A 25,611-nucleotide genomic window follows, 5' to 3' on the forward strand; every position below is an offset into this window, starting at 1 on the left:
CCGAGAGTTACCTTTGGGCGCTCGCAGGTGTCCCCTCCAGTCTTTGCAGCAGCACAGCCCCATGGCAGCGGCCCGCGCCCGCCGCTCGCCTCCAATGCCTGACACACCGCCTGCTGCCCGTGCCCCCGGAGCGGCGCGGCCAAGGTCTGGCCTCCGGGCAGTGCCCAGCCTGGCGCGGGGCTGCGCGCGTGGCCACCGGCCTGGCCGGTCCCTTCCCCTCACTCTCCGTCCGAGTCCCGCGCCTCGGGCATCCCGGCCTCCGGGCAGACCCTGCTAATCAATAGGAGAACGCGCAGATCGCGCCGGCCGCGCCGCCAGCCCGCTTTTATCTCCGCGCGCCGGGGCGGCCCCGCGCCGGCTCCCTGCCCTCGCGGGCGCCCTCCCCGCGGCCCGTTACTCTCCCGGGGTGCCGAGCTGCGCGCTCGCGACAGGCCGCCAGGGGGCGCTGTGCGAGAGGGCGCGGTCTGCGGCTCCCTCCCTTGCCCGCAGGGAGCTGGCTAAGTATGCCGGGCGATGATACTAACCCACCGCAGACCGGAAGGAAAGGTCCCCTGTGGTGCAAGTGCGGCGGCGCCCCTCCCCCAGCATCCTCTAAGTAGTCACCTCTTGGGTGACTTGGGGAGCGTCTGCCAGCGCCACTCTGCTTTCAGTTTCCCAGCTCACCTGCACTCTACAACTGTGAGTTGCCCAGGCTACCCCCAAACCTGGCTGGGCTACCTATGGACTGTGTGACTTGGGGTAACCCTTCCTCCCTGAGACAGCTCTCCTGAAATGTGCGGGAAAGGCCGCTTCAGATGTCATTTAGCACAAATTAAAGGTTTGATGGTATCAAGTTATTCAAACACTTTGTGCTCAGTTTCCTCATCTATCAGATGGAAAGACTAATAGAACAGCTTCATTGGATCTTTGTGGGGATTAAATGAATACATATATATGATTTAGGACACAACTGGCATGTTGCTAAGTGCTTTGTAAGTGTGAACCATCATCATTATCAAGTGCTGGTGAGGATTTGGGCAAATGGACACTTTTGCCAGAAGAGTTTGTTTTGGTGCAATCACTTTGGAAGCTAATGTTCATTTGCTCTGCTCATTAAAACAAAAAAAATGCTAATACCCTGGGACCAAGCAATTTCATTTCTCAGCATGCGCTCAGCCCCAACCCCCAGGAAAACCTCTACCAGGCTTTTCATTGCAGCCTTGTTTGTAACTGCAAAAATTGAAACCAACAGGATGATCAGCAGTAAAGGGGTCATCAAATACACTGGCATTTTCATAAAATGAAATACTGCATCAAAGGAGGGAGATGCAAGCTGAATGTTTAAGATCTGCGGATTCATAGCACTGATGTAAAGCACACACCCTAAGAATTATTACTATACTATATAATGCCCACTCTATGCTGGGTACTGCTCTAAGCACTGGGTCTAGAAAAACACTTGTGAAGAAAAAACAGCAAATCGAGAGTGATTCCCTCTAGGGAGACGGTGAGTGACAAGAGTGGATTGAAAGTGGGTGTCAAGGGAATTTAACGTTCTTATAGTGGTCTAATTTCTTTAAAGGAAGGTATATTTACATGTTATTGTGTAATTAATCTAATGAGAGAAATTATTTCAACTATCTGGCAGAGTAGGCTTCTTAATACTAGATTCTCTCTCACCCCTCCAGCTCCTAGGATCTGTTCCTTCCCCTGAAACGGGGCTGTGGTCACCCTCTGACAGCCTTGGCTGGACTGGCATTTTCTCCTTCCCTTCCAACCCCCATCCCATCTTGAGAACACAGAGGCAGTCGGGGAGAAGAGCAGTGGCGAGGCCAGGCCAGAGGCAGAGGCTGCCAGTGGCATGGAGGAGAAGAGTTAATGGTGGGGGTGCGGGAGGCAGGGAAAGAGAGGAAAGAATGACTTGGAACAGGGAAGAGGTTTTCCCAGGAGTTAAGTCTCATTCAAAGAGGAGATTAACACCAGTGGGACAGATTTCTGCCTCCCTCTAACTGTCCAGAAAGACCAGGATGAGGCTTCTTCAGGGAGAGAGGAGGCTTGTCCTGCACCCGATCCGGCAAGAAAGATGTTTTCATTTCATGACATGTAGGCGGGGGTTACAAAAAGGGAGGAACTGAGAAAAAACAGAGAAACCTGACTTCTGGTTGCTGCCAAGTCATTTTAAACAGTTTTAGCACCAGGCAAGATCACTTAGTCACAGCAGGCTTAATGAGGCCCCAGGAATTCCAAGCTGGAGCTCCCTGCATTCAGGGAGAGCATGTGCGGGGAGCGAGCCCCCGGGTGATTGTCCAACGGCCAAGTCCTACATTTGGAAAGCAAGATTTAAAAGAAAACATCACAGCGGCCATTGTGGGCTGCTTGTTTATCTTTCTTAGACGAAGTAGCAAAGCAGGATCATTTCAAACGAGCCTATTACAGAGGGTCAGTATCCCCACTGAACCATTCAAATACATTTTGGGATACTCAACTTTTCAAAGGAGCTTTAAATATCAACTCCCAGGGAAGTTTACGAGACAGAACACAAGGCAAGAGCTTACAGTATTACTGTCCTTGGTTTCACACACTTTAATTCCTGATTTTACATCGTTTTCTAGTTGTGTGTCTATTCCCTAATAGGGAAGGAAAATAACAGTCACTGTGTGTTTCCCATCATGTCCCAGGCAACTCACAAGTCCTATTATCTCAATTAACCACAGGACAACCCCATGAGGCAGATGTCGTTAAATTCAATTTACAGAGGAAGAAACTAAAGTTCAGAGAGGTGAAGAGACTTGCCCAAGACCAATGAAATGGTAAGTGTCAGAATCATGGATGGATGGATGGATGGATGGATGGATGGATGGATGGATGGACAGAAAGATGGATGGGTGGGTGGATGGATGGATGGATGGATGGATGGATGGATAGATGGATGGATGGACGGACAGACGGGTGGAGGGGTGGATGGGTGGATGGGTGGGCAGATGAACAGATGGATGGATAGATGGATGGATGGCATTTCTCCAGTTAGGTGTAGAGTCATGGGCTGCAACTGGAAAAGCACACACTGAGCATGGAATTTGCCTGAAAACTCAAAGTCCCTGAACATATCTCTGTCCCCTGAATTCATCATGACCCCACATCATCTTGAATTGAGCCAAAACATCAAGATCACTTGGTGCTGCAAGGCTCCAGCTGAGCTCAAGCCACCAACTCCAGAAAACTGACCAGAGAGGTGGGGACCTCTGAGACATCTTCTGGAGCTGAAAGGCCAACATCCCACACATCACGGGAAAGCAGAGCCAGAACCAGGGGCTGGGTATTCAGGGAGTGCAGTGGGCTCTGGGAGAAGAGCTGGACGTCAGCTTTGCAGGACAGAGGCTCCGGCAGGGCTGAGGCCACCCCCAGCCACCCAGAGCTCTACACCCTATGTGGTCCTGTGCCCTTGAATCTGGGCTGCCCTGTGACTTGCTTTAACCTACAGAAGGTGACAGAAGTGAAGTGACTCTGGACCAGTCTTGGGCCTAAATCCTAAGGCACACAGTAGCTTCTCCTGTTGTCTTCTAGGGAAAGCCATCTCCTTGTGAGCAGTGGGACCACTCAGAGACCGCCATGCTCCCGGAAGCCTAGCCCAGCCATGTGGAGAACTGAGGTCGGGGCCAGCGTGTGAGTGCGGTGGTCCTCCAGCTGATGGCAAGTAGAGCAGAGACTGTTGTCCCTACCAAGCCCTGCCCCCGCTGCAGAGCAGAGGGCTACATGTTGAAGTCCCTAAGCTTTGGGGTACTTTGTTAGGCACTAACACACCTGAAATGGGGGGTCGTATATAACACCAGTAGCTAACACTGCCTGGCCCTGGTGGCGAGCCAGGCTATGAGCATGACCTTCCATTCAGAATCAGAGCAGGCCTATGTGTTTGGTACCATCATTATTTCCACTTTAAGGAGGAGAACACCGAGGCACAGAGAGGTGAAGTAATTTATACAAGTAATTCACACAGCTAATTAGTGGCCGAGCTTGGATTAGAACACAGCCTGTCTTGCTTCAGAGCCTACGCTCTTCATTCTATGGTAGATATTTTGGTGGGAGAAGGGACAGCACTCGGTGATGGATTCATGCCCCATGGATCTAAGGCATGTCCGTGGGTGAGACTTGCGGTAAAACAGACAAATCCTGGGGAGCACTAGACGGCGTCCAGCAGGATGACCACGTGAGGCTCACTGCTTTACTGCTTTTCAGAGTAGCATCTGTTCCCTGGCAGCCCTGACACCTGGTAGAGAGGGCTTCCTGAAGATAAAAGCCCTTTGTAGACCACTTATTACAAAGCTACCCCATCCTGGTGCTGGTACCTGACAGGCATTATGTCATTTACTTTTCACAGCAGCCCTGTGATGGTGATAGGTCATCACACTCATTTTACAGGTGAGAATATGGACATCTGCCCAGGTTGTGTGAGCTCTCAAAGTCACAGAGCTGTAGGTGGGAGAGCCTGTCCTTGCATCCAGGCAGTCTGACCACCATAGATCGCCTTCTTAATGACCTGTGCCCTGCCTCCTGCCTCTTAGAGGTGAAGGTCTCCATCTGGTCCTGCTTCCCCCTCTCTCATCCTCTCCTCTCGTCATAGTTCTGATTTGTGTTAGAAGCTTGGCCAAAATCCAGTGTGCACACGCCATATGTACGACACTCACAGACATTCTGGAACTGGAAGGGACTTTACATTTTAATACATCCTTATTTTTCCTGGGAAATCTGAGGTCCAGAAAGGCTAGAGCTACTCCACATCAGTCACTTCTCGAGGACCTACCATGTGCCGGGCACTGAAGTTGAGTTAGTGACAAGTTGGGGCTACCCCAAGTCAACTTCAGTTTTTGCTTTGAAACAGAGAAATGAGAAGCAGAATAGAGGCCTCTCCCACCATCTCTCAAAATATGTTTTGTGCACTTTTGCCACAGTGCATGGAAGCCAACTGATTTGAATGTAGCTAGTCAGTTAAACATGTTAATTAGCTCCTCCCCCCACCCCCTACCATTATCCCTCATCAACAGCATTGCCATTATTCACTTTACAGACTCATTGTTCTGGTTTTTTTTTTTTTTTTTTTTAATGAAGTGTGTGACTCTGGGAAAGGTAGAGTCTATCTGAAGTAAGCCCACACTGCTTTGTGCTAGAAATAGCTGTGGATCCCATAAGGACTGGTATGCATTTTCCTTTCTCTTAATGAGACTTAAGTCTCATTTTTCTTTTTCCCTTGGCTACCAGGAAGCTCACAGAAATTTCAGTTTGTCTCTGGCAAGTACGCAGGCCTTAAAGTAGGCCTTCACATTTCTGTTTTTGTTTCCTGATTTTGCTTTTCTGCTTTTATTTGCATTTTCTTGGGTCCTTAATATTTTAAATTTTTACTATTGTGTTACCGTCATTTCATTCTACATGTTCTCATTACAAGCCATTTCAAATCCTTTGTGGATTAACACAGTGGTATAAGTTAATGAGTGAATGTAATACCTCCTATTTTAAACTAGGAGTTAATAAACTTTTTCTAAGGGGCAGATCATAAAACATATTTAAACTTTGCCTTATGGTCTCCATAGCAACTACTCAACTCTGCCCTGGCAGGATGAAATCAGCTATAAACAATACAGAAATGAATGGGTGTGGCTGTGTTTCAATAAAACTTTATTTATAAAACAGGTGGTGAGCCAGACTTGGCCTGTGGGCTTTTTAAGGGGGGGTGGTAATTAGATTTATTTATGCATTCTAAAATTATTATTATTACTTTAGTGGAAGCACTGGGGATTGAACCCAGGACCTTGTGCATGCTAAGCATGCACTCTACCACTGAGCTATACCCTCCCCCTGGCCTGTGGGCTTCATGTAGTTTGCAACCCTCTGTTAAGAAGACTTTTAGAGCACTGGGAAATTGTTTCCTCTTAAGTTGGGAAGTATTTGGCTTAGGCAAAAAAAAGTGAATTCCCATCTCTAAGAAGTGGGGATTCTATCCAAGACGTCCAGTTTCCACTTCTGGGTGACAGATTAGGGAAAAGCAGCTGCACAAACTGTCTGGACACTTGGCTCTCGGGAGAGGCACGCAGTGCCGGGGAGGGGTCAGTCCCTGACTCAGCGGGCTCTGAAGTCTGCCAGCGAGAGGCCGTTCTCCTGCACATTTGCTGTGCCTACTCCTCAGGGCGGGGGGTCGGGGGGCAGGGCCCTAGAGATGCCCGACCAGCCGGATTCCCCGGCTCCGGCCAATGGGCCTTCAGCTGCTGAGGACGTTGTTCGTGGAAGGAATGTGTCTGCAGCTCCAAATTCCCACAGCGAAAGACAAGGGGCATCGTTGGGGAGAAATTCCTGGGCCACATTTTTCTTGCTGTTCATGTGGCCTGAAGCCATTGAACTTGGCCAGACTGCCCAGAGAGGGATTTTACAAAGCCCATTGTCCTTCCCGAGGTCTCACTCCCAGCCCTGCTCCCACCTGCTCTGTCTTTCTTTCCTCCCCCGACTCCCCCCAGGAGAAATGCACCATGGGAAAGAGCAGGAGGCCACGGCCATGGCCCTGAGGGCTTTTGCTCCCTGTCCAGGGCTGACTGGCTGCCGAGACAGGGGCCTTCCTGGTGGCTCTGATAGCCTCAGAACTTTCCATGCACTGCAGGGGTGGGAGGGAGGTGGTCTCAGTTGCTTACCAAGGGAGTCACCAAGTGGGATGCTTGCTTTAGTAATAAGGGCAACACAGTTAAAAAAAACATTTTTTTATGAGGGTGGTAATTAGATTTATTTATTATTTTTGGCAGAGGTACTGGGGATTGAACCCAGGACCTCGTGCATGCTAAGCACGCACCCTACCACTGAGCTATACCCTCCCCCAAGAGCAACACAAATTAAACATCTGCTGTATGCCCAGCATTGAGCTTTCTATATATATTAACTCAAACTCCACAAGAACCCTACTATACCCCCATTGTACTGATGGGGAAACTGAGGGACAGAACTGCTAAGTGATTTACCTGGGATCCCACAGCTAGTAAGTGGAAGAGAGAGGGTTTGAACTCAGGGGTCTAGCTCCAGACTCCTTTTCAGTCTGTGTGATCCCCTAAGCTGGGCATTCCATTAGGGATACTGCCCTAACAGCGAGTCTCCACAGTGACAGCAAAAATCCAGTGGACAGTGCATTTGCATAGACAGGACCTGAGCACTTCTGAAGGCTCCCAGCATCCCCACGTGCCACAGAAGATCCACTGCCCTGAGCCAGGCCCACCTGGTGTCTGGGCCGCTTTGCTGAGGACAAGGCACTGTGAACTGGGGACTAATTAGTCCTCCTTGCTGCTGTCACCATTGCTGCTGCAGCTGCTGACAGTGCAAGGGCGGGACCTCAGCCCTGCAGCGCATCTCCCTGAGTGAGTGAGTGTGCAACGTGCCAGCCCCCAGGATTGGCGATTTGCATACCTTATCTATCTTAGACATAACCACCCTGAGACTGAGTATAAACCCAGGCCATAGATAAGGAAACCTGCACGTTAATCAGGTAATTACTGCTGGCTGCTGTAACGAAACAACCGCAAATCTCAGAGCCTTAACCCCATAAACACACATTCATTAGTGCTCAGGACACCATCCTGAGTAGGTCAGCATGAAAAGGGGGAGGGAGGGGGGCTCTGCTCCAGGCAGTCACTAGGGGACTCAAGCTCCTTCGAGGACCTGTGTCCTCCCCTGGATCCTTTCCATCTGCTTGTCAAGGAGGGGAGAGGAAGATCTCAGGGGATTTCAGGGGCTGAGAGCAGCCTGCAGCCACACTCCCACCCACATTCCATTGTCCAGAGTTCAGTCACATGACCCATCTTACTGCAGGGGGAGCCTGGAGAACTGTCTGCAAGGCCACAGGAAAGGGAAGCAGGTTTGGCTGCCACCCTGGGGCTCAGAGGTGCTGTGAGGGGCAGCTGGGCTATCTGACGCCCAAGACTGCATTTTGCCTCTGTGCTTACTACCTTGGCTGCAAGTGATGCCAAAGCCGTCTGAATTGAATTCCGACTTCCATCATCTCGAAAGACCCTCAGTCCTTCAATGAGGCAGTGGATGGGGCCAGAGGTGCTGAAGGGCTGTGAGGCTTTACTGGGACACTAAGTGCCCAACGGCCTTCGGTTTCTTCACAGAGCTGCAGCCAAGGCTGCTGGGCAGGGTCGGGGGGAGGTGGGACTGGAAGAATTTCAGCCCAGAGGAGAGAGGCGGGGATGGTAGAGTCCACAGAAAGGGGTTCAAGTCTTTGTGCTTGCTGCTGCCACCTAGTTGTGGAAGGAGAAAGTGCAGGGCAGCCCGGCTTCTCATTTCTGGTTCTGGTGGGCAACTGTCCAGGCCACTTTTGTCCCATCCTGATGCCTATCAAGCTTCTTAGCTGATGCTGGCCTTGGCCAAGTGTCTAAAGCGTAGATGCTAGGATGGGTGAGGTCCCTGTTCCCTGGGGTTTTGCTGTGGAAGCAGCAACTCCTCCAGGGTGTTCTGCCCAGGCCTCAGCATTCCGTCTGTCTGGAGGGCTCCCTGCCTGGTAAGGCAGGGCCTCTGGGGTATGACTGTGGACTCCCTTATAGACCACTCCCACAGGGCCCCAGGCGGTCCCAGGATGGTCAGGGCATGGGGCGGGCCCCTCCCAAGCTGGTCATGGTGGCAGCAATGGGATTACAGCTGTGTAGGAAAGGGCTGCTGGATACCACAGTAATACCCCATGGGGAGGGAGTGGGCGACCGAGTTTCTGCAGGGATACACAGCATCTCTGGCACATGACCTCCTGTGTGGGGAGAAGGCCCACAAGCTCCTTGTGTTCCATGCTGTCGGATCACACACACACATACACAAAAACACACACACACAATTTCTATGGAAAGCTGGCCTCACATGGCCCCATCAGACCCAGTTCAGTATCTGATAAGTCCCCAAGACCATCATTTCTCATCCCCCTAGTTACTCAGTACCAGGCAGAGCTCACTAACCCCAGGGCCTTTATTTCCAGGGCCACTTCTCCCTCCCTGCAGCCAGGCCTTGGTACCTCCTCAACACCAAACCCTAAGAAGCATTTTTCCAACTGTGGACTCCAACTGAAGTCATGAAGTCAACTCAGTGGGTCTTGGCCAGTAAGTATTTTGTAAAATGAGGTAGAATCTCCGAGAATAGAAAATGCCATTGGCCCTGCATACAGGAACAGTATGTTTCGGTGAGACCCTTGCTCCCGTGTATGCCTGGGCCCTCGGGTGGGATGGCGTGTCTATTTCTTGTTGTCAAAAAAGTGTGAAAACACTATGGTGGTTGGTGCATCCAGCTCATCTCATTCCTTCCAGAAAACTCGGGCCCTTTGTACCAATTCGTCGACACATTTCTCTTCCTCTCCAACTCTCCCGACAGAGTCCCCGTCTGCTGCAGGCCAAAGAAAGGGCACAAAATCTCTGCCAAACCACTCAAAAATACAAAACACCCCCCCCACTCCATCCCCCCCCCCCACCCCCGCCACAAGAGGTCCCGTTAAGCACTGATCCCAGGACGCTGGCTGCTTACTGGCCTGGCATTTGCGTATCTAAGAGGGCCACTTAAGTGACCCTTCACAGAACAAAGAAGATCAGCCTCTCTCAATTTAAAAGAAAAGAAAACCCTCCTCGCAGCCGCACATTCTTTCAGTGGAGGCTCCCGCACGGTGGGCTGGACCGGCAGCACTTTGGTCTGACTCATCCGGTGGGTTGTTCGTTCCCTCTCCAGCATCATTCCTGAGACAGTTATTTCTGGAGCGCCTCTCTGTGCCAGACACGGGAAACCGCAGACCAGAGCCCCCTGCCTGACGCCCCTTCTCTGCGCGCGCGCGCGCGCGCGTGCGTGTGTGTGTGTGTGTGTGTGTGTGTGTGTGTGTGTTGAAGACGGCCGCTCCCCCTCCCTCTCCAAGCCCGTCCTCCCAGAGGGAGGCACCGCCCACTGCTGGTACGTTCTGGCCCCACCTGCCCCAGCTCAGCCCCAGCTCTCCAGGATGCCCAGATTCTCATCATGCTTGCCCTGGGGTGGGAGGGGCCCCTCACGCCTATGAGCATCTATTAGGTTCCAGGTGCTGCTGTATTCCGCAACCTTGCCAAGGCCCATGAAGATCATTACGATCCCCATTCAATAAGGCTCAGGAGAGAGGTGACTTGGCAAGGCGTGCGCATGGCCAGGATGCAGCCAGTGCTTTCCTGAGATGTGGGACTCCTGCGGCTCTGTTCTTCCCACTCAACCACAGGCAGCACTTGGAAGTGACCAGGTGGTGCCACAGGCGGAGCAGATGTTGGGGCCATAGCTTGGGTAACAAGCCTCACAGATGGAGGGGCTGTGCAGGAAGATGAGGGGCCCTCAAGGGGGAGGCAGGGAGGAAGGGAAGCCAGGACTTCTGGGTTTGGGGCCTTAAGAGTGTGGGCTGGATTCTCCAGGCCAATGAAAGTCGGTCCTGCTGTGAAGAGCCTGTGGCTCTGGACATTTCACCCATAATTGCATGGCTGTACCAATTTGCTAGGCTGCTGTAACCAAGGACCATAAACTGGGCGGCTTACAACAACAGAAGCTGGTTCTCGCAGGGCTCTGGAGGTCATAGTCGAACATGGAGGTGCTGGCAGGGCCGGGCTCCCTCAGAAGGCCCTAGGGCAGCCTCTGTTCCAGCCTCTCCACTGGTTCTGGGGTTGTGGGAATCATTGGCATTCCTTGTCTGGTAGCTCCATCACTCCAATCTCTGTCTCCATCCTCACATGACCTCTCCCTTGCCTGCCTGGGTGTCCAAATTTCTTCTGATAAGGACACCAGTCATTGAATTGAGGGCCCACTCTATTCCAGACCTCATCGGAACTAACTGCATCGGTAAAGAGCCTATTTCCAAATGAGGTTACAGTCCAAGGTTTCCACTGGATGTGAATTTTGGGGGGACAACAGCTTTAGGGAAAGTTGTGCCCTGTGAACCCAGGAAGGTGTCACTGACCTTGAGAAAAACTGACAAATCTGGTGGGTTTTTTTGCTGTTTTTTGTTTTGTTTTGTTTTGTTTTGTTTTAGTGATTATAACACCAGTTTTTAACATTCTGGTATTCTAGAATAATGTGCTTTTAAAAACTGCTAAAATTCAGGTATTTTTGTGATATATATTTTAAAAATTGGAATCATTTACACCTGGGATATGCTTCAATAGAAGTTTGGATGTAGTAAGAAAAGCTTGTTTAGAAAGTGGTTTCTATCTTCAGCAAGTGGTGTTGGGAAAGTTGGATAGCCACAGGTAAATCAGTGAAGTTAGAACACTCCCTCACACCATACACAAAACTAAACTCAAAATGACTTAAAGACATAAGACAAGACACGATAAACCTCCTAGAAGAAAACAAGCAAAACGTTCTCTGGCATAAATCTTAGCAATGTTCTCCTGGGGCAGTCTACCCAGGCAATAGAAATAAAAGCAAAAATAAGCAAATAGGACCTAATTAAACTTGTAAGCTTTTGCACAGCAAAGGAAACCATAAGCAAAACAAAATGACAACTGATGGAATGGGAGGAAATATTTGCAAATGATGCAACTGACAAGGGCTTAATTTCTAAAACATACAAACAGCTCATAGGCAACTTAATAACAAAAAATCAAAAAACCCAACCCCCAAATGGGCAGAAGACCTAAACAAACAATTCTTCAGTGAAGACATACAAATGGCCAATAGGCATATGAAAAAATGCTCAATGTTGCTAATTATCAGAGAAATACAAATCAAAACTACAATGAGGTAGCACCTCACACCAATTAGAATGGCCGTGATTCCAAAGTCCACAAACGATAAATGCTGGAGAGGGTGTAGAGAAAAGGGAACCCTCGTACACTGTTGGTGACAATGTAGTTTGGTGCAGCCATTATGGAAAACAGTATGAAGATTCCTTAAAAAACTGAAAATAGACTTACCATATGATCCATCAATCCCATTCCTGGGCATATATCTGGAGGGAGCTGTAATTCAAAAAGATACATGGACCCCAATGTTCATAGCAGCACTATTTACAATAGCCAAGATATGGAATCAACCTAAATGTCCACTGACAGATGACTGGATAAAGAAAATATGGTATATAGCTACAGTGGAACACTACTCAGCCATAAAAAAGAATAAAATAATGCCATTTGCTGCAACATGGATGGACCTGGAGATCATCATTCTCAGTGAAGTAAGCCAGAAAGAGAAAGAAAAATACCATATGCTATCACTTATATATGGAATCTAAAAAAAAAAAAAAAGACACAAACGAACTTATTTACAAAACAGAAACAGACTCACAGCCATAGAAAACAAACTTATGGTTACTGGGGGAAGGGGTGGAAGGGATAAATTGGGAGTTTGAGATTTGCAGATACTAACTAATATATATATAAAATAAACAAGTTTCTACTGTATTGCACAGGGAACTATGTTCAATATCTTGTAGTAACCTCTAATGAAATAGAATATGAAATGAATATATGCATGAATATGACTGTAATATTATGCTGTACACCAGGAATTGACACATTGTAAACTGACTATACTTCAATTAAAATCAAATAATCTTGTAGTAGCTCATGGTGAAAAAGAATATGAAAATGAATATATGTATATTCATGTATGACTGAAAAATTGTGGTGTACACCAGAAACTGACTATAACTCAATAAAGAAATTAATGAAAAATAAAATAAAATAAAATGAGTTACTACATGTAAAGTGCTTAAAGGAAAAAAAAGAGTGGTTTATATTCTTCCATAATCCACAGCAGGGAATGGAACCAAGGTGCCTCTATTGAAACATTAAATCCGTACTCTGGTTCAAAGACATTCCAAACCAGTGCCCTTCAGATACAACTAACTGCTCCCTGTGGCCCAGCCACCGGACCCAAAGTATCACCTACCCAGAAGAACACTGCAGAAGAGGAAGACAAACTAGAAATGCTTAAAACAAACAAACAAAAAAACCTAGAGCTCATGATCAATTAAAAGATATAGCCCCCTGAGGGGAGGGTATAGCTTAGTGGTAGAGCGCATGCTTAGCATGCACGAGGTCCTGGGTTCAATCCTCAGTACCGCCATTAAAAAAAAAGTAGCCCCTGCCAACCACAAAAAAGGAGGTTAAAAAAAAAAGAAACCTAGAGAATTGAATAAGAAATAAGGTTATCTGAAGATAAAGAACCCAAAGGATAAGTTTGAAATTTAGCTTGGAACAATTTCTCAAAAATATTATAGCACCTACAAAAAATGGACACCAAAATATGTTCATGATTCAAAAAGAACATCAAACAGTATGATTTCATTTCAAGTGTTCATTATCATTAAAATTTTCTTTATTTTATAAAGCCTGGTTTGTTATTTTTGAAGAATATTTTATTAATTTCATCCACTAATAATTTTTATTAGAAGGGTAATATTTTTAATGTTTATATTTCATGGGTTTATCTTTTCCCTTGGTGCTTTTCATACATCCATAATTTTTATTTGAAATATATAAAATATTTAGCTTCACTGAATTCACAAATTTTATGTATTCTGTACACCTTTTTGTGGAAAATATTAATAATGAATGCTGATGTTTTAGAAGTGCAGGGAATAAACAGCCACATACCTGTGTGTTATTTCACTCTGGCAACTGCAGTTGCTAACGTCTTACCAATTAGCTACTGGTAACCATATTCCAGGCACGTGCATATTGCTCTACATAGAGCTGCTTTAACTGAGTCCATTTTACAGGTGAAGAGCCCAAAGTTCAAAGGGTTATATGACTCACTCAGATCCAAGACTTGGGCAGAGGCTGAGCCAGAATTGAATCTCAGACAGTGTGATGGACCACCTCGCCCTTAACTACAACCGCACAAGACAAATAACTGGGGGTGTCAGTGTGTGATTTTGAGTTTTTTAATTATCTATACTAGGGCTCACAGACTGAGACCCTTATAGAGATATCAGGCAGGTTAAGTTGAACTGAGAAAGCAGGAGGCAGAGGTGGGGGGGCAATAGGGAGTGGTGGGGATTCTGGCTAACTGGAGAACACTCTGGCTCTGTCAGAAAGGGGCAGCTATTACTCAGCTCCTGCTAAGTGCTTCTGTGGAGAAGGCAGGCCCAAATTTACCCTCTAGAAATCTATATTATCTATGGGTAAAACCTTTCGCTTTTAAAATACTTAGCAGGGGGTATGTGGCTCAGTGGTAGAGTGTGTGCTTAGCACGTGCAACGTCCTGGGTTCAATCCCCATTACTTCCATTAAAAAAAAAAAAATTCATGAGCCAAATGAAATATGTCTTGTGGGCCAGAATCAGCCCATGGGTAAATCAAGCCCTGGTTTGCAGCTCAGTTTGCAGCTCAGTTTGCAGCCTGAGAACTAGACTCAATTCTTGTCACCATTTGCCTCTCTCTAACCATCACTTTAGCTCCCTTCTTGCTTTTGAGATGCTGCTCCTTCATTGGTTTAATTTATTAAGCATCTTAAAGAGCCAGGCACCTGGCTCTGCATTCTCCCTCAGGAGCGCAGGGTCCGGGGTTGGGTAGCACTAATGCTGTTCCACTTGAGAGCATTGCTTTGCGTTTTAATATGCACACAAACCCCTCAGGACGTATTGCTATAACCCAGATTCCCTTTCAGTAGCTCCCACGTGATGCCAATGCGTGATGTGGTCCACGGACCACTTCTTGTGTAGGAAAGACCTAGACTAAAAGAATGGCCTCGTGTCTATGAAAGTTCCTAAGCTGAAGGCACCCCGTAGGAGGAGACTGTGTACCTGTGTGTGGCTTCCCAGAGGTGACCTGGGTCGTCCAACACCCCACCCACTAATCCCCTGCCACATTCCTCCCCACATCCTAATTTATCTAGAGATTTAGTCTAGCTGAGATCACTCATGAAGAATGTTATCTCCATCTTTGTCCTGGGCTGGCACTCAGAAGATACCTCCTCCTGCACATCACCCTTTCCTATCCGGTGTGCCTATCTCTAGCTGAGGGATTTCTGTCTGCACCTCTCCGTGTCCCAGAGCCGCAGTGCCCAGCACCCACCTGGGCTCCTGTCGGCAGCCAAAGATGGGACCCCAGAAGGGGACTCACCTGGATGGGACCCCAGACTCCACCTTGTACTAGTTATGTGACTTGGGACAAGCTACCCCTCTGGGCTTCAGTTTCCACACCTGTACAACAGCACTGCGAGGTCCACTTGCCCAGGTGTCAGGAAGTTTGAGCCAATACACTGTAAGGTGCCCTTCCCACTTCTCTCTCTAAATAGAAACTCAACAAATGACTTTAAGAATCTCCTGCTGTTCGTGTCCTGTGGAGAATGTTAAGATAGGGACCTCATTTCTATTGCTGTCCCAGGAACATGACCAGTTGCTCTTGGAGGAATGAGCAGGTTTTGCTGGTGAGTGGCCCTTTCAGTCTGTCAGCCGGCAAATGTGTACCCGTACCTGGTCTGGGTCAGGACGTACAAGGGGCAGACATACCGGAGAGGGGCAGGTGTGTGGCAGTCACCAGGGGCGGGGGACCGCCACACACAGGTGTCCGCAAACTCAGGAAATATCAAGTAAGCTGTTAAATGGTGCATTTGCCGAATTTCAAATAATACTCTCAATGTTTTCCAGGTGCAACACCTCTAAGAAACAAGGGGCCCAACTGTCAATCAACAAATAAACCACAGAAAGGCCAGAAAGTCATAAAATGCAGAGAAAGTGCTGGATTTGTTACACTTTTTAATTATAAACAACTGGGCCCGTTGATTTAGATTTACGGGCATTTTATCTGAAAAGGTGTCTGGAGGTTGTAGAAAAACATATTGAACATAGTATTTGAAAGGTTACTGATCATTCTTTAAAAATAAGTTTGTCATTTGCTTCTCAATTTTGCAGACACCTCGAGTAACACTTGTCAAATTTTATTGAGTACTTAACACAGGCCAGGTATTATCTTAACATACAGGTGCATCATAACATAACACAAAAACATTATGAGATATGGACTTCTTTTAATGGTCAATTCATTTTTAAAATTTTTTTAAATTAATTAATATATTTTTATTGAAGTATAGTCAGTTCACAATGTTGTGTCAGTTTCTTGGTGTACAGAGAGGTATGTACTTAAAAAAAAACCTTTTTCTTTGGAAATAATTCTAGATTCACAGGAAGTTGCAAAAAAACCGTACAGTGAGTTCCCAGGTTCCCCTCACTCAGTCTTCCCCAATAGTAACATCTAACTACAGGACAATATCAAAATCAGGAAACTGACCTTGGTGCAATCCACAGAGCTGATTCAGATTTCCCCAGTTATACATGGACTGGTGTGTGTGTGTGTGTGTGTGTGTGTGTGTGTGTGTACTGAGGGGGGGGCGGTCTATATAGTTTTATCACATTGCAGCTATATAAACTATCACCACCATCGAGATACTTAATGGTATCATCAGAATAAGGCTCCTCTGTCCCCCTTTACAATCACATACAATTCCTTCATCCTCATCCCTAACCCAAGGTACAGGTACCTTAATTATCCTCATTTTATATATGAGGAAACTGAGGCACAAGGAAATTGGCAACTTGACCAAGGTCATATAGCTAGTAAGTTCTGGTGCTGGCTTTTGAATTCTGTCATTAAAGTGACATTGTAGGGAGGGGTTTGCAGGGAGCACGTGGGGATGGAGTCCAGAAGGGCTTCCTAGATCACTGATTTGGATCTTAAATAAAAAGCATCACTTACAGTTGGGGACCGCTGGAACATCAGACCCCGAGGGAGTGGAACTGAGGGCTTGATAAACCCTGCTCCCCGAAAACTGAATCCATGTTGTCATGGCTGCTAGCCTGAGCTTCTGAGACCTCACAGTGACTCAGTCATCTTTATTCCCAAACTGCTTCCCCCTGTCTGTCCTCTCTTAGTTGCCCAGCAACCTGGCAGTGATCCTGGACTCCACCTCCAGCATCCCGTCCCTCACCAGGTCTGGCCATTCTGCCTCCCAGCCATGCCCTCATCCTCCTGGCCCCTGCTTGCTTTCAGCCTGTCAGCACACAATGCTGGCTGCTCTAATAAAGCAGCCTTAACTGGTTCTGGGTCCCCCTTGTTACCCAACACTCAATCCAGTCTGCTCGTTGTTGTGAAATACGATCATAACTTTCCGGTTTAGGAAAGGGGGAACAGTAGCTCCTTATTGCTGATAAGACAGTCCAAATGCCCAAGCACAAGGCTCTTTGGGATCTGACCCACAGCAAATGGCTCAGAGTTAGCTAAGCTGTCTCATGCCCCAGGATATGGGCACAACTGTGGGTTCTCCTCCCGTGCCCCTCATCTGGGCCAGACACTGAGCACTGGGCTGAAGTTACAGGTTTGACTCAGACATGGACCTGCCCCTGAGGAGATCTAAGTCTGTTGAGAGGAATTTAAGTGCCCCCAAACGAAAAGGTCAGAAACCAAGAGGTACTTCCATTCATGCGTGAAAGGTGCAACCACAGAAGTGAGCACAGGTTTGAATGAGAAGCCCCGAGGTGGGTGGGAGAAGGCAGGTCACCTGGCTGGGATGAGGATGACGGCAACAAGCCTGGAGTCTATCTGGGTCCATGCTTCTCTCCCTCAGCCAAGGCGGGACCCTCCCTGGAGTCCTCACAGGCCACGCAGGGAGCCCTCCCTGTGCAGGTCAGAAGGATGTGAGTCAAGGAGTCAGGGAGTCACACCTGCCGAGATGAGACTGAGCCAGCACCCTGGGGTAAGGACCATGTTAGGCACTCAGAAAGCCAGGCTGCCCTGAAGGTGTGGAGCCCCTGGGTGGTGCGCTAAAGGCTCCCTCTAACTGGCCTCATTTAAGAGGGATGGTTTCCGTTTAATCACCTAACGGACCAGACCAGAGCCTTGATCTGCAAGGATGCTGACACAGGCCCCGCCTCCCAGGGCAACATGCCCTGTTGCCCTCTGGGCGCCAGGAGTTCCATTTAAAAGCCCCTCTGCCTCAGCAGATCAGGATGTGTGTGCAGTCTCTGCAGCAAATGGGGACCCAGGGGAGAGGACAGAGGGCGGAGTGGCCCAGGGCCCAGGGTCAGGGCTGGACAGGGGAGAACACGGGGCTGGGGTGGGATGTGGGGAGCATGCTCAGCACTTGGAGAAGCCACATTCCCTTTCCAGTGCCAAGTTTATGAACGGGATAAGCATACTGATAAGGTGCAGACTGAATTCATTTTTTTTAAATTTATTTTTTTTTACCAAAGTACAGTTGATTTACAATGTTGTGTTAGTTTCCAGTGTACAGCATAGTGATTCAGTCATATATGTATATATACATATTCTTTTTCATTATAGGTTATTATAAAGTATTGATTATAGTTCCCTGTGCCATATCATAGGACCTTGTTCTTTGTTTTATATATAGTAGTTTGTATCTGCAATGAATTCACTTCTGACTGGGGCCTCTGAGGGCGAGTGAATCTGCAGGAATAGATCACAAGGGCGTTAGGCTGCATTCACAGGATGGAGCCTAAACACAAAAGAACAGAAAGTCAGGTCCTGTGTTTACGTCCAGAAGCCCACAGTCAGGGCCGGCCCCACGGGCCCGCGACCAGGGCAGGTGCACAGGGCCCCCACTCAGAAGGACCCTGCGCTAGAAATTTAATGCTCTTTGGCGGCTGTCTTGAAGTTGTCAATAATCTTGTCTTTAAATTTGTGTTTTCACTAGTGTGTATAAAATAGATAAACAACAGGGACCTACTGAATAGCACAGGGAACCATATTCAATATCTTGTAATAACCTCTAATGGAAAAGTATTTGAAAAAGAGTGTATGTCTGAATCACTTTGCTGTACACCTGAAACTAACACAACATTGTAAATCAACTATAATTCAATTTAAAAAATGCGTGTTTCGTAAGTGAAGTCTGCTGGGCCAGTGGAGCGTGTGTGAGGACTTGGAATCTCAGCTGTCCCGTGGTCCTGCCCTCTGCAGCCTCCTGCCTCCAGGATGCTCAGCCATCCGCTGCCCCTCCCTCACAAAGAACAGCAACACCTGCTCCTGCATCACAGCATCTCACATCCATTCGTGTGGCCACCAAGCCCTCTTAGTGCCCTTTTGCCTGCACAGCGGAGCAGCTCAGAGCTGCAGGGGAGTGTGGTGGCCTCCAGCCTCCTCCCTGCGTTGGAGACAGCCTCCTTTGCACAGGGTCCTCCTAGCACAGTGCCAGGAGCATCACCTCCTTTATTCCAGGCTCATGTCTCCATGAATACATCCTCTGGGCTCCTCGCTCCTGTAGTTGCCCCTCCACTATGCTTAGGACCAAGCACGTCATTTGTGGGGCCCAGTGCAGAATAAAAATGTAGGGCTCCGTCCTCAAAAACCAGGAAAAAGGCACCATTAAAGGTATGAAGTACAAAGTTTTTCCCTTCCTCCCACGAGTTCCCTTTCAGCCTGTCTCTTTCAACCATGCTGATGCTGTGGTTCCGGGACCAGCAGCATCCGCAGACTCTCAGGCCCCGCCCCAGCTCCTGGAATCAGCAACTTTGGGGATGAGCCCAGCACTCGAGGTTTCGACAAGTGCTCCGGGGGATTCTGATACGCAGGAAAATTTGAGAACAAGTGCTGTAGAGCTGTGATTTGTTTGTTTTTAAAGCCACAAACTAAAGAAATTGGAAATCTTATTTGAAGTTTGCTTTTACATGGCAGATAAAAGAGACGTTGAGAGAAGGGTGGGGAGAGGGAGAGGAGAGAGAAAGTTAGGAAGGATAGAGGAGGGAGGGAAGGAGGGAGGCGGGCAAGGGGAGAGAGAAGGGGCTGGTGGAGGGACGGGGACTGTCCTCTGTGTATCCACATTTCTTAGTTCACTTGATGTTCACAGCCATCTTGCCAAGTAGGTAGTTTTATTTCTGTTACCTGATGGTGAAGTAAGACACAGAGAATGTAAGGTATTGGTCCAAGTTCCTGCCATTAGTGAGTGGCGGAGCTAAAATGTGAATCTCGCTGACTCCAAAGCCTAGGCTTTTTCCCCTGGTTGCTCCTCCTCCCTCCCTCCCGCCCTCCCCTTCATATTAGGGGTACCTGTTGAGCACCTCTCCTATGTCAGGCATTGCACACCGTCGCCTCCTCATCCGGGCATGCGCTGTGCACTACGGCTCCACCAGACACACACGGCTGCTGAGAACCTGACATGCAGCAGGTGTAACTGAGCAACAGGATTGTCAACTTCATTACAAACGTGGCTTGCTTTACATTACTACTGAACAGGGCTGCTCTGGAACACGGTTTTGGCAAAGGAATGAACTGCACGCGCCTCTTCAAGAGCATCTACTTCCAGGGATACCAGTGGGAGTTTCCCACACCTGGTTCTGTGTTTAGTTGAGAAAAGGGAGATTAAGACAGGAGGGCCAGACGGCAAAGTGGGGACATACAAGAAACCAGTCTCGCGTTTGCTGATTCTCCCACCCTCAGGGGTGGCGAACACTTGTGAACTACTCATCTAATTTCATTTCTAGTCATTACCCATCGTCTGGCGCCCTGAAGGCAAACTCAGCGGGGCCACCCGGGGTCAGGCTGATATGTGGGCTGGCTGGTACCAGGTGCCGAGATAGGCTGAGATAGGCATCCCGCTCAGGAGGCAGCTAATGAGATGAGCGATGCTCTGTGGCTGTCGGGAGCACGAATCAGTCTGCTTCTACAAAGTAATCTGTGTGTGCTGGCTTCATTTCAAGGTCAGGCCGCAGAGATAGCAGGCTGCAGCCCTCCTATCTTCTCCAAGCTGCAGGCGGATAAGGACTGGCAGCTGTAAACTCAGTGTGCGAGAGAGGCTTCAAAGACGCAGTGCAGCCGTCAGAAAGTGCTGGAACCCATCCTTGCGGGGACGCTTGGTTATGGAAGGCCAGTCTCCTGGTGCCATCCTACTAGGGCAGGTGGACACCTCGGAGGCCTTCTCATCTTACACTTGGGGAAATTAAGGAAATCTGATCTGGTTCCCCCAGTGAGTTAGAGGCTGAGCTGGGTCTGGGACCCACTTAAACAGACCCCAAAGTAACATTCATAATCAGGGTCCCTTGCTAAGAACTTGGCACCTGAGCTTGAAGCTGCACAGAAAAAAGCTCAGCTTTAAGTGGCCCAGCTTCTGAGTTGCCTCCACAACGGGTAAGCGCTTTGGCAGGGACTGTTGTCCTGCTGCTTTGGGGCAGAGTGGTCTCCTCTGTGGACACTGGCCCCAGAGAGGGTGGGGGCAGAGGTGGATGGTGGTAACGAGGGGTGGCAGATCACCTCCCCATCTCCTGCCCAGTCCTTGCAATCCCCACTTCACTACACCTGGTGTTTTTTCTAACACACGGTTTTGGTTTTAACCATCCCTCTGGCCAGCTGAAGATGTGTAATGGTTAAAGTCCAAGCCTTTTTGTCCAGCATCCAAGCCCTCCTGTGACCTGGCCCCTGCCCACCTTTCCACTGTGGTCCTCTCCTCCCCGAGTCTCCCACACACCGTGCTTCTCCGGGTCTCTGTGTTCACTCCTGGACCACTCTGGGGATGACCTTCTCTTGTTTGCTGGTCCAGGACATTTCTATTTCCCTGTCAAGGCTTAGCTTGAGTGAAATCTTCCCGAACCATCCAGGTGAGCCGCCCCCACCCTCTGCTCTGGGCTGTCAGCCCCAGGGACTCATCTATGGGAGCACTTCTCACACAGTATTGGGATTGCTGACTTACAGGTGACAGGTAAACGGTAACTGTGTTGTTATTATGAATAATAATGATAAAGAGACAGATTGCAGGGAGGAGGAAAGAACAGAAAAATATCAGTATGTACGCTGAGCCAGGCACTGGGCCCTCACTGCATCCTCACCAAACCCAAGACACTTGGGTTTGTTATCACAATGTAAGTGATGAGACAGAGGCACAGGGACATCGAGTGACTTGTCCCAAACCACGCAGGCCCGGGGGACAGGGTTGGGCTCCTGTCCAGTTCTCCCTGACTTTGGGAGAGAAGGACAGTCAGGGACACTGAACAGAGCCAGATGCTGTGGGGATGTGCGTGCTCTGCTGGGAGGGCACAGAAGACAGCTGCAGATGGGGAGACAGCACGTGGGTTCGGCCTCCCGATTCTCTTCTCTGGAACCTTCCTTTCTGCTGCAGAAGCCAGCCTGCCCCCCAGGGAACATCAGCAATTGCCCACAGACAACCCACCGTGTCTCCCCCACTCCCACGGGGTGCCACTGCTCGCCTGGCTGGTACCCCAGCCTCCAGTGCCTGGGTGGAAAACCCAAGGACTCAAAGCCATGCCAGCCCAGGCCTACTACTGCCTGCAGGATGCCCACTAGGAGTCTGGGGAGTCTGGTGGGGGCAGGGGGGCACACCCCAAGTGGCGTGGTCGGGGGAGGCAGCCAGCACTCTGGGAGCACAGGGTGCCAGCCAGACCTCTGAACTGGGCAGCTTCCCCCAGGGTCTCCAGCACTTTACGTTGAGAAACACGGTCCACAGGGCCCAAAGCAGACAGGTGCTCTGCAATGGGAACAGGGCCCCGATGCCAGAGCAGCCATGTCCTCCTCCTGCTCTAGAGATAGCGCTCTCCCGCTCTGAGACTCACGGTGGCCGTTCGTGTCTCACTCGGGTTATCCTCAGCCCTGGACACTCTGCTCCTCGCACTCCAGAAGTAAATGCCGCCTAGGAAAGGCATCCGGCTCTGGGACCCAGGGGTGGCTCTGCAGAAAGGGCCGAGGTCAGCAATATGACACTTGGCCCCTAAAGAAACAGAGCCACGGGCTGTCAGCTGCAGTGCACCTCCCTTCCCTTCCCTGAAAGCACCTGGTTTCCTGGGGGTCCCTGCTCCTACTGGGTGAAGCCTTGGTGGGTGGGTCTGTCCAGATGCTGGAGTAGACAGGCCTTTCCTCACCACCCCAGTGTCATCAGGGGAGGGCACATGGCCTAAACACAGCCACTGGGCCCTCAGACCCTGAGCGATCGATGCTGAGCCTGTGGGATGGGATTCAGCCTTCCCCGCAGAACACCCACCCCTCTCTGTTCCTGGCTCTGGGAGCCCTGAGCAGCCCTGCCGTCTGCCCCTTCCAGGTTCCTGTGGGTTGATTCGGTGTGGCCCCATAGCCTCTGGCCATTTCCTCCTTTGCCAGAGCTGGCTTCTGCCACCTGCCATCGGGGACGTTGGAAAAACACACCCAGCAATGGAGGACCCATGAAAGACTAGCAGGTTCTCGCCAGAAAGACTCAGGGCTCCTCTTTGAATCCCTGTAGTCAGTGGACTTGCCTCCCTGGGGTAGCATCACGCTAATACCGGGAGAGGGATGTTAGCGACGAGTTACACTGCTTTTTGGATTATCTAAACTCACCCGCCAAACACGAGCATCTTGTGGGTTTAGCAACGTTTTGCCCAGAGCACCAAAGCAGGCCTGTCCACTCCTTACCCCATCCCTGCAGACTCGGAGGAAGGCCAAAGCTTGGCCTGTGGCCAGATGCCTGCAGCGCCAAGCAGTGACTGTCTGGCAGGCCAAGAGGATCAAGTCTGCAAGGGGCAGACGGCTTTCAACGGGCTGGGAGGAGGCAGGGTTTGCCAGGCAGCTGGCCAGCTGGAGAAGAGGCCCAGATGGGAAGGAATCTCTGAATCCCAGCCCCTTCTGGGGCCTGGCTCCTTCACGCCCGACCCGGGAGCCAGCCTCAGCGTGCTGGTGGAGAGCGGGGCCCTGGGGCTAGGGCTGGCTCAAGCCACTGCTTAGTGACTGTCAGAGGTCACCAAGAATCACAGGTGGGCCTGGCTGAGATGGTCGGGGGAGGGCGGGAGGCCACGCCTGGCCTGTCAGGGAATTGTCATGTCTCTCCACTAGATGGCACTCACTGTATAATTTTCCCTCAGATTTTTAAAAATTATATCTTGATGAAACTTTGTGATTTTTTAAAAACTGTTGAAGAGCACAGACAGAATTATGACTTAAAATTCATGTAACTGATCTCATGCGTTAGGATTTTTGAGTTTCTATTACACGTCCAGGTGTTGTCAGGTGTTCCTCCCTCTGGGGTACTGGGTATAGCAGACTCGCACCCTGGCCTGGCGTTCCCTGGCCAGGAAGATGTGTCCGATGGAGATGATTGAGCCTTTCCCCGTCAATGCTCCGCAAAGGCTGCCTGGGACCCCCTCACTGCCCACCACCTGCCCCACTTTCCCTGAGTGGTCTCACAGTTGCCTCCCACCCCTGCCCCTGTGCCTTCAGGAGCAGCTGCACGTTCAAAGTCAAGAGGGCAGAGATGGGCAGGGCTTGGACTCTGCACACATTTGGTGCTTGGACAGACCACTGCTGTGCTTGGGATAAAGAGGTGCGGGGAGCCATCCCTCCTGGTACTGCATGCCTAGACTTCCGGGCCCAGGTAGGAAAGATGCCAGACTTGTACTCGGTACCTGTGTTGGAGGGCGGCTTACCCTGTGTGTGGCTTTGGAAGTCAGAACGCCCTACTGCCACCCAGCTGTGTGTCCCTGGGCAAGGCACGTATCCTTTCTAGCCCCCCAGTGTCCTTTTTTATAAAGTAGGCATGAAAGTTACCCTTTAACTTAGAGGGATATTTTGAGTATTGTGGTAACAGAATAATGGCCCCACAAGGATGTCCGCGTCCTGATCCCTGGAACCTGTGAACATGTTACCTTCCGTGGCAAATGGATCATTTTCCCCCCAGAGTCTAAGAAATCCCCGAAGTACCTCTGACCCAAATAAAGAGCATGCGCACTGGCGACCATTCCAGTTTGGCCCTAGGGCCACACGCTCAGTGCCTTTCTGAGTTTATGGCTGGCTTGCACGTGTTGGCCTCCACCTTTCCCTTCCAGCCTCACCTCACTCCTCCCTGATTCCCAGACCCAGACCCTGGATCCTCCCCCAGCCCCTCCTTCCACGTGTCCGGCTCCCCCTCCCCCACGTGGCAGGGCCCGGTCTACCTCACTGCTCTCCTTTGTTTCTTCTCTCCCTTCTTGGCAGAAGCCTTTACTCCTGTTCCATAATTAACCAAACCTCTATTTTCCACTCCATCACCTGGGATCCCTCGGTTGCCACCTCCTAATGTGCACTTTTAGCACAGAGATTCTTGCAGGAGATGAAGGGCCCAAATGAGACCACGGGTACTTGAATTTTGATACAGGGCATGCAGTTGGGAGGGTCTCCCTCCACTTCACCCGCAGCCTGTGCCTCCTGGAATTTCCAGGATGGACAGAGCAACGGAGAATGTGCCCTGCCCCAGGCGTGGATTTGCTCACTTCTGTTCCCAGTGGGCCACAGTATGCTGGCCTGTGCCCGGCCTGATCCACCCCACGGTGTACAGCCTGCAGCGTGGTTGAGTGGCCGTGATGCTCCGAGACTGTAAGCTTAATGGCCCACGGACCCCAGTGAGGCCCTCGCACACTCAGTCCACAGCCAGCACTTCCCAGAAGGAAGTCTAAATTCGGACAGCATGTGACAGGATGTGAGGACTAGCTGCCGGTAGCCTACGTTCTTGGTGCCTTGCCCTGACCCCCGGGCACTCGCTGTTCCCATCCACACTGGCGGCCTCTCTGCTCAAGCACCTGCAGCTCTGCCTGCAGGCCTCTGAATGCAGGGAGCTCGGCCGTGCGCAGGGCAGGCCAGACCAGACATGCCAAAGTCAGCTCCCCAGGGAGCAGCTCTCAGTTCATGGCTGGTGGGAGTTGGTGGATAAACCCCCTGCCTCC

General features: G+C 49.9%; 1 protein-coding gene across 9 annotated transcripts in view; it reads right to left on the reverse strand.

The window, feature by feature from the left end:
- The window catches only part of ARHGAP22 (Rho GTPase activating protein 22), a 179,315-nt gene that overhangs the window by 64,147 nt on the left and 89,557 nt on the right, over window positions 1-25,611 (reverse strand). The window contains exons 5-6 of one of the 9 annotated variants that reach the window (XM_032491666.1): window positions 19,988-20,091; window positions 18,251-19,822 (exon numbers count right to left, since the gene is read on the reverse strand). The exons of 4 other annotated variants lie outside the window; for them this stretch is intronic. In XM_032491666.1, coding sequence (XP_032347557.1) covers window positions 20,009-20,091 — 83 coding nt within the window. In that variant the 3' untranslated portion in view covers window positions 18,251-19,822; window positions 19,988-20,008. Of the gene's footprint in view, window positions 1-11; window positions 314-18,250; window positions 19,823-19,987; window positions 20,092-20,135; window positions 22,616-25,611 lie in introns of those variants that run through there. 4 more of the 9 variants (XR_004324047.1, XM_032491665.1, XM_032491668.1 and 1 more) reach the window with 4 other exon arrangements.

This window comes from Camelus ferus, chromosome 11 (assembly GCF_009834535.1).
Source record: "Camelus ferus isolate YT-003-E chromosome 11, BCGSAC_Cfer_1.0, whole genome shotgun sequence".
Lineage (NCBI taxonomy): Eukaryota > Metazoa > Chordata > Mammalia > Artiodactyla > Camelidae > Camelus > Camelus ferus.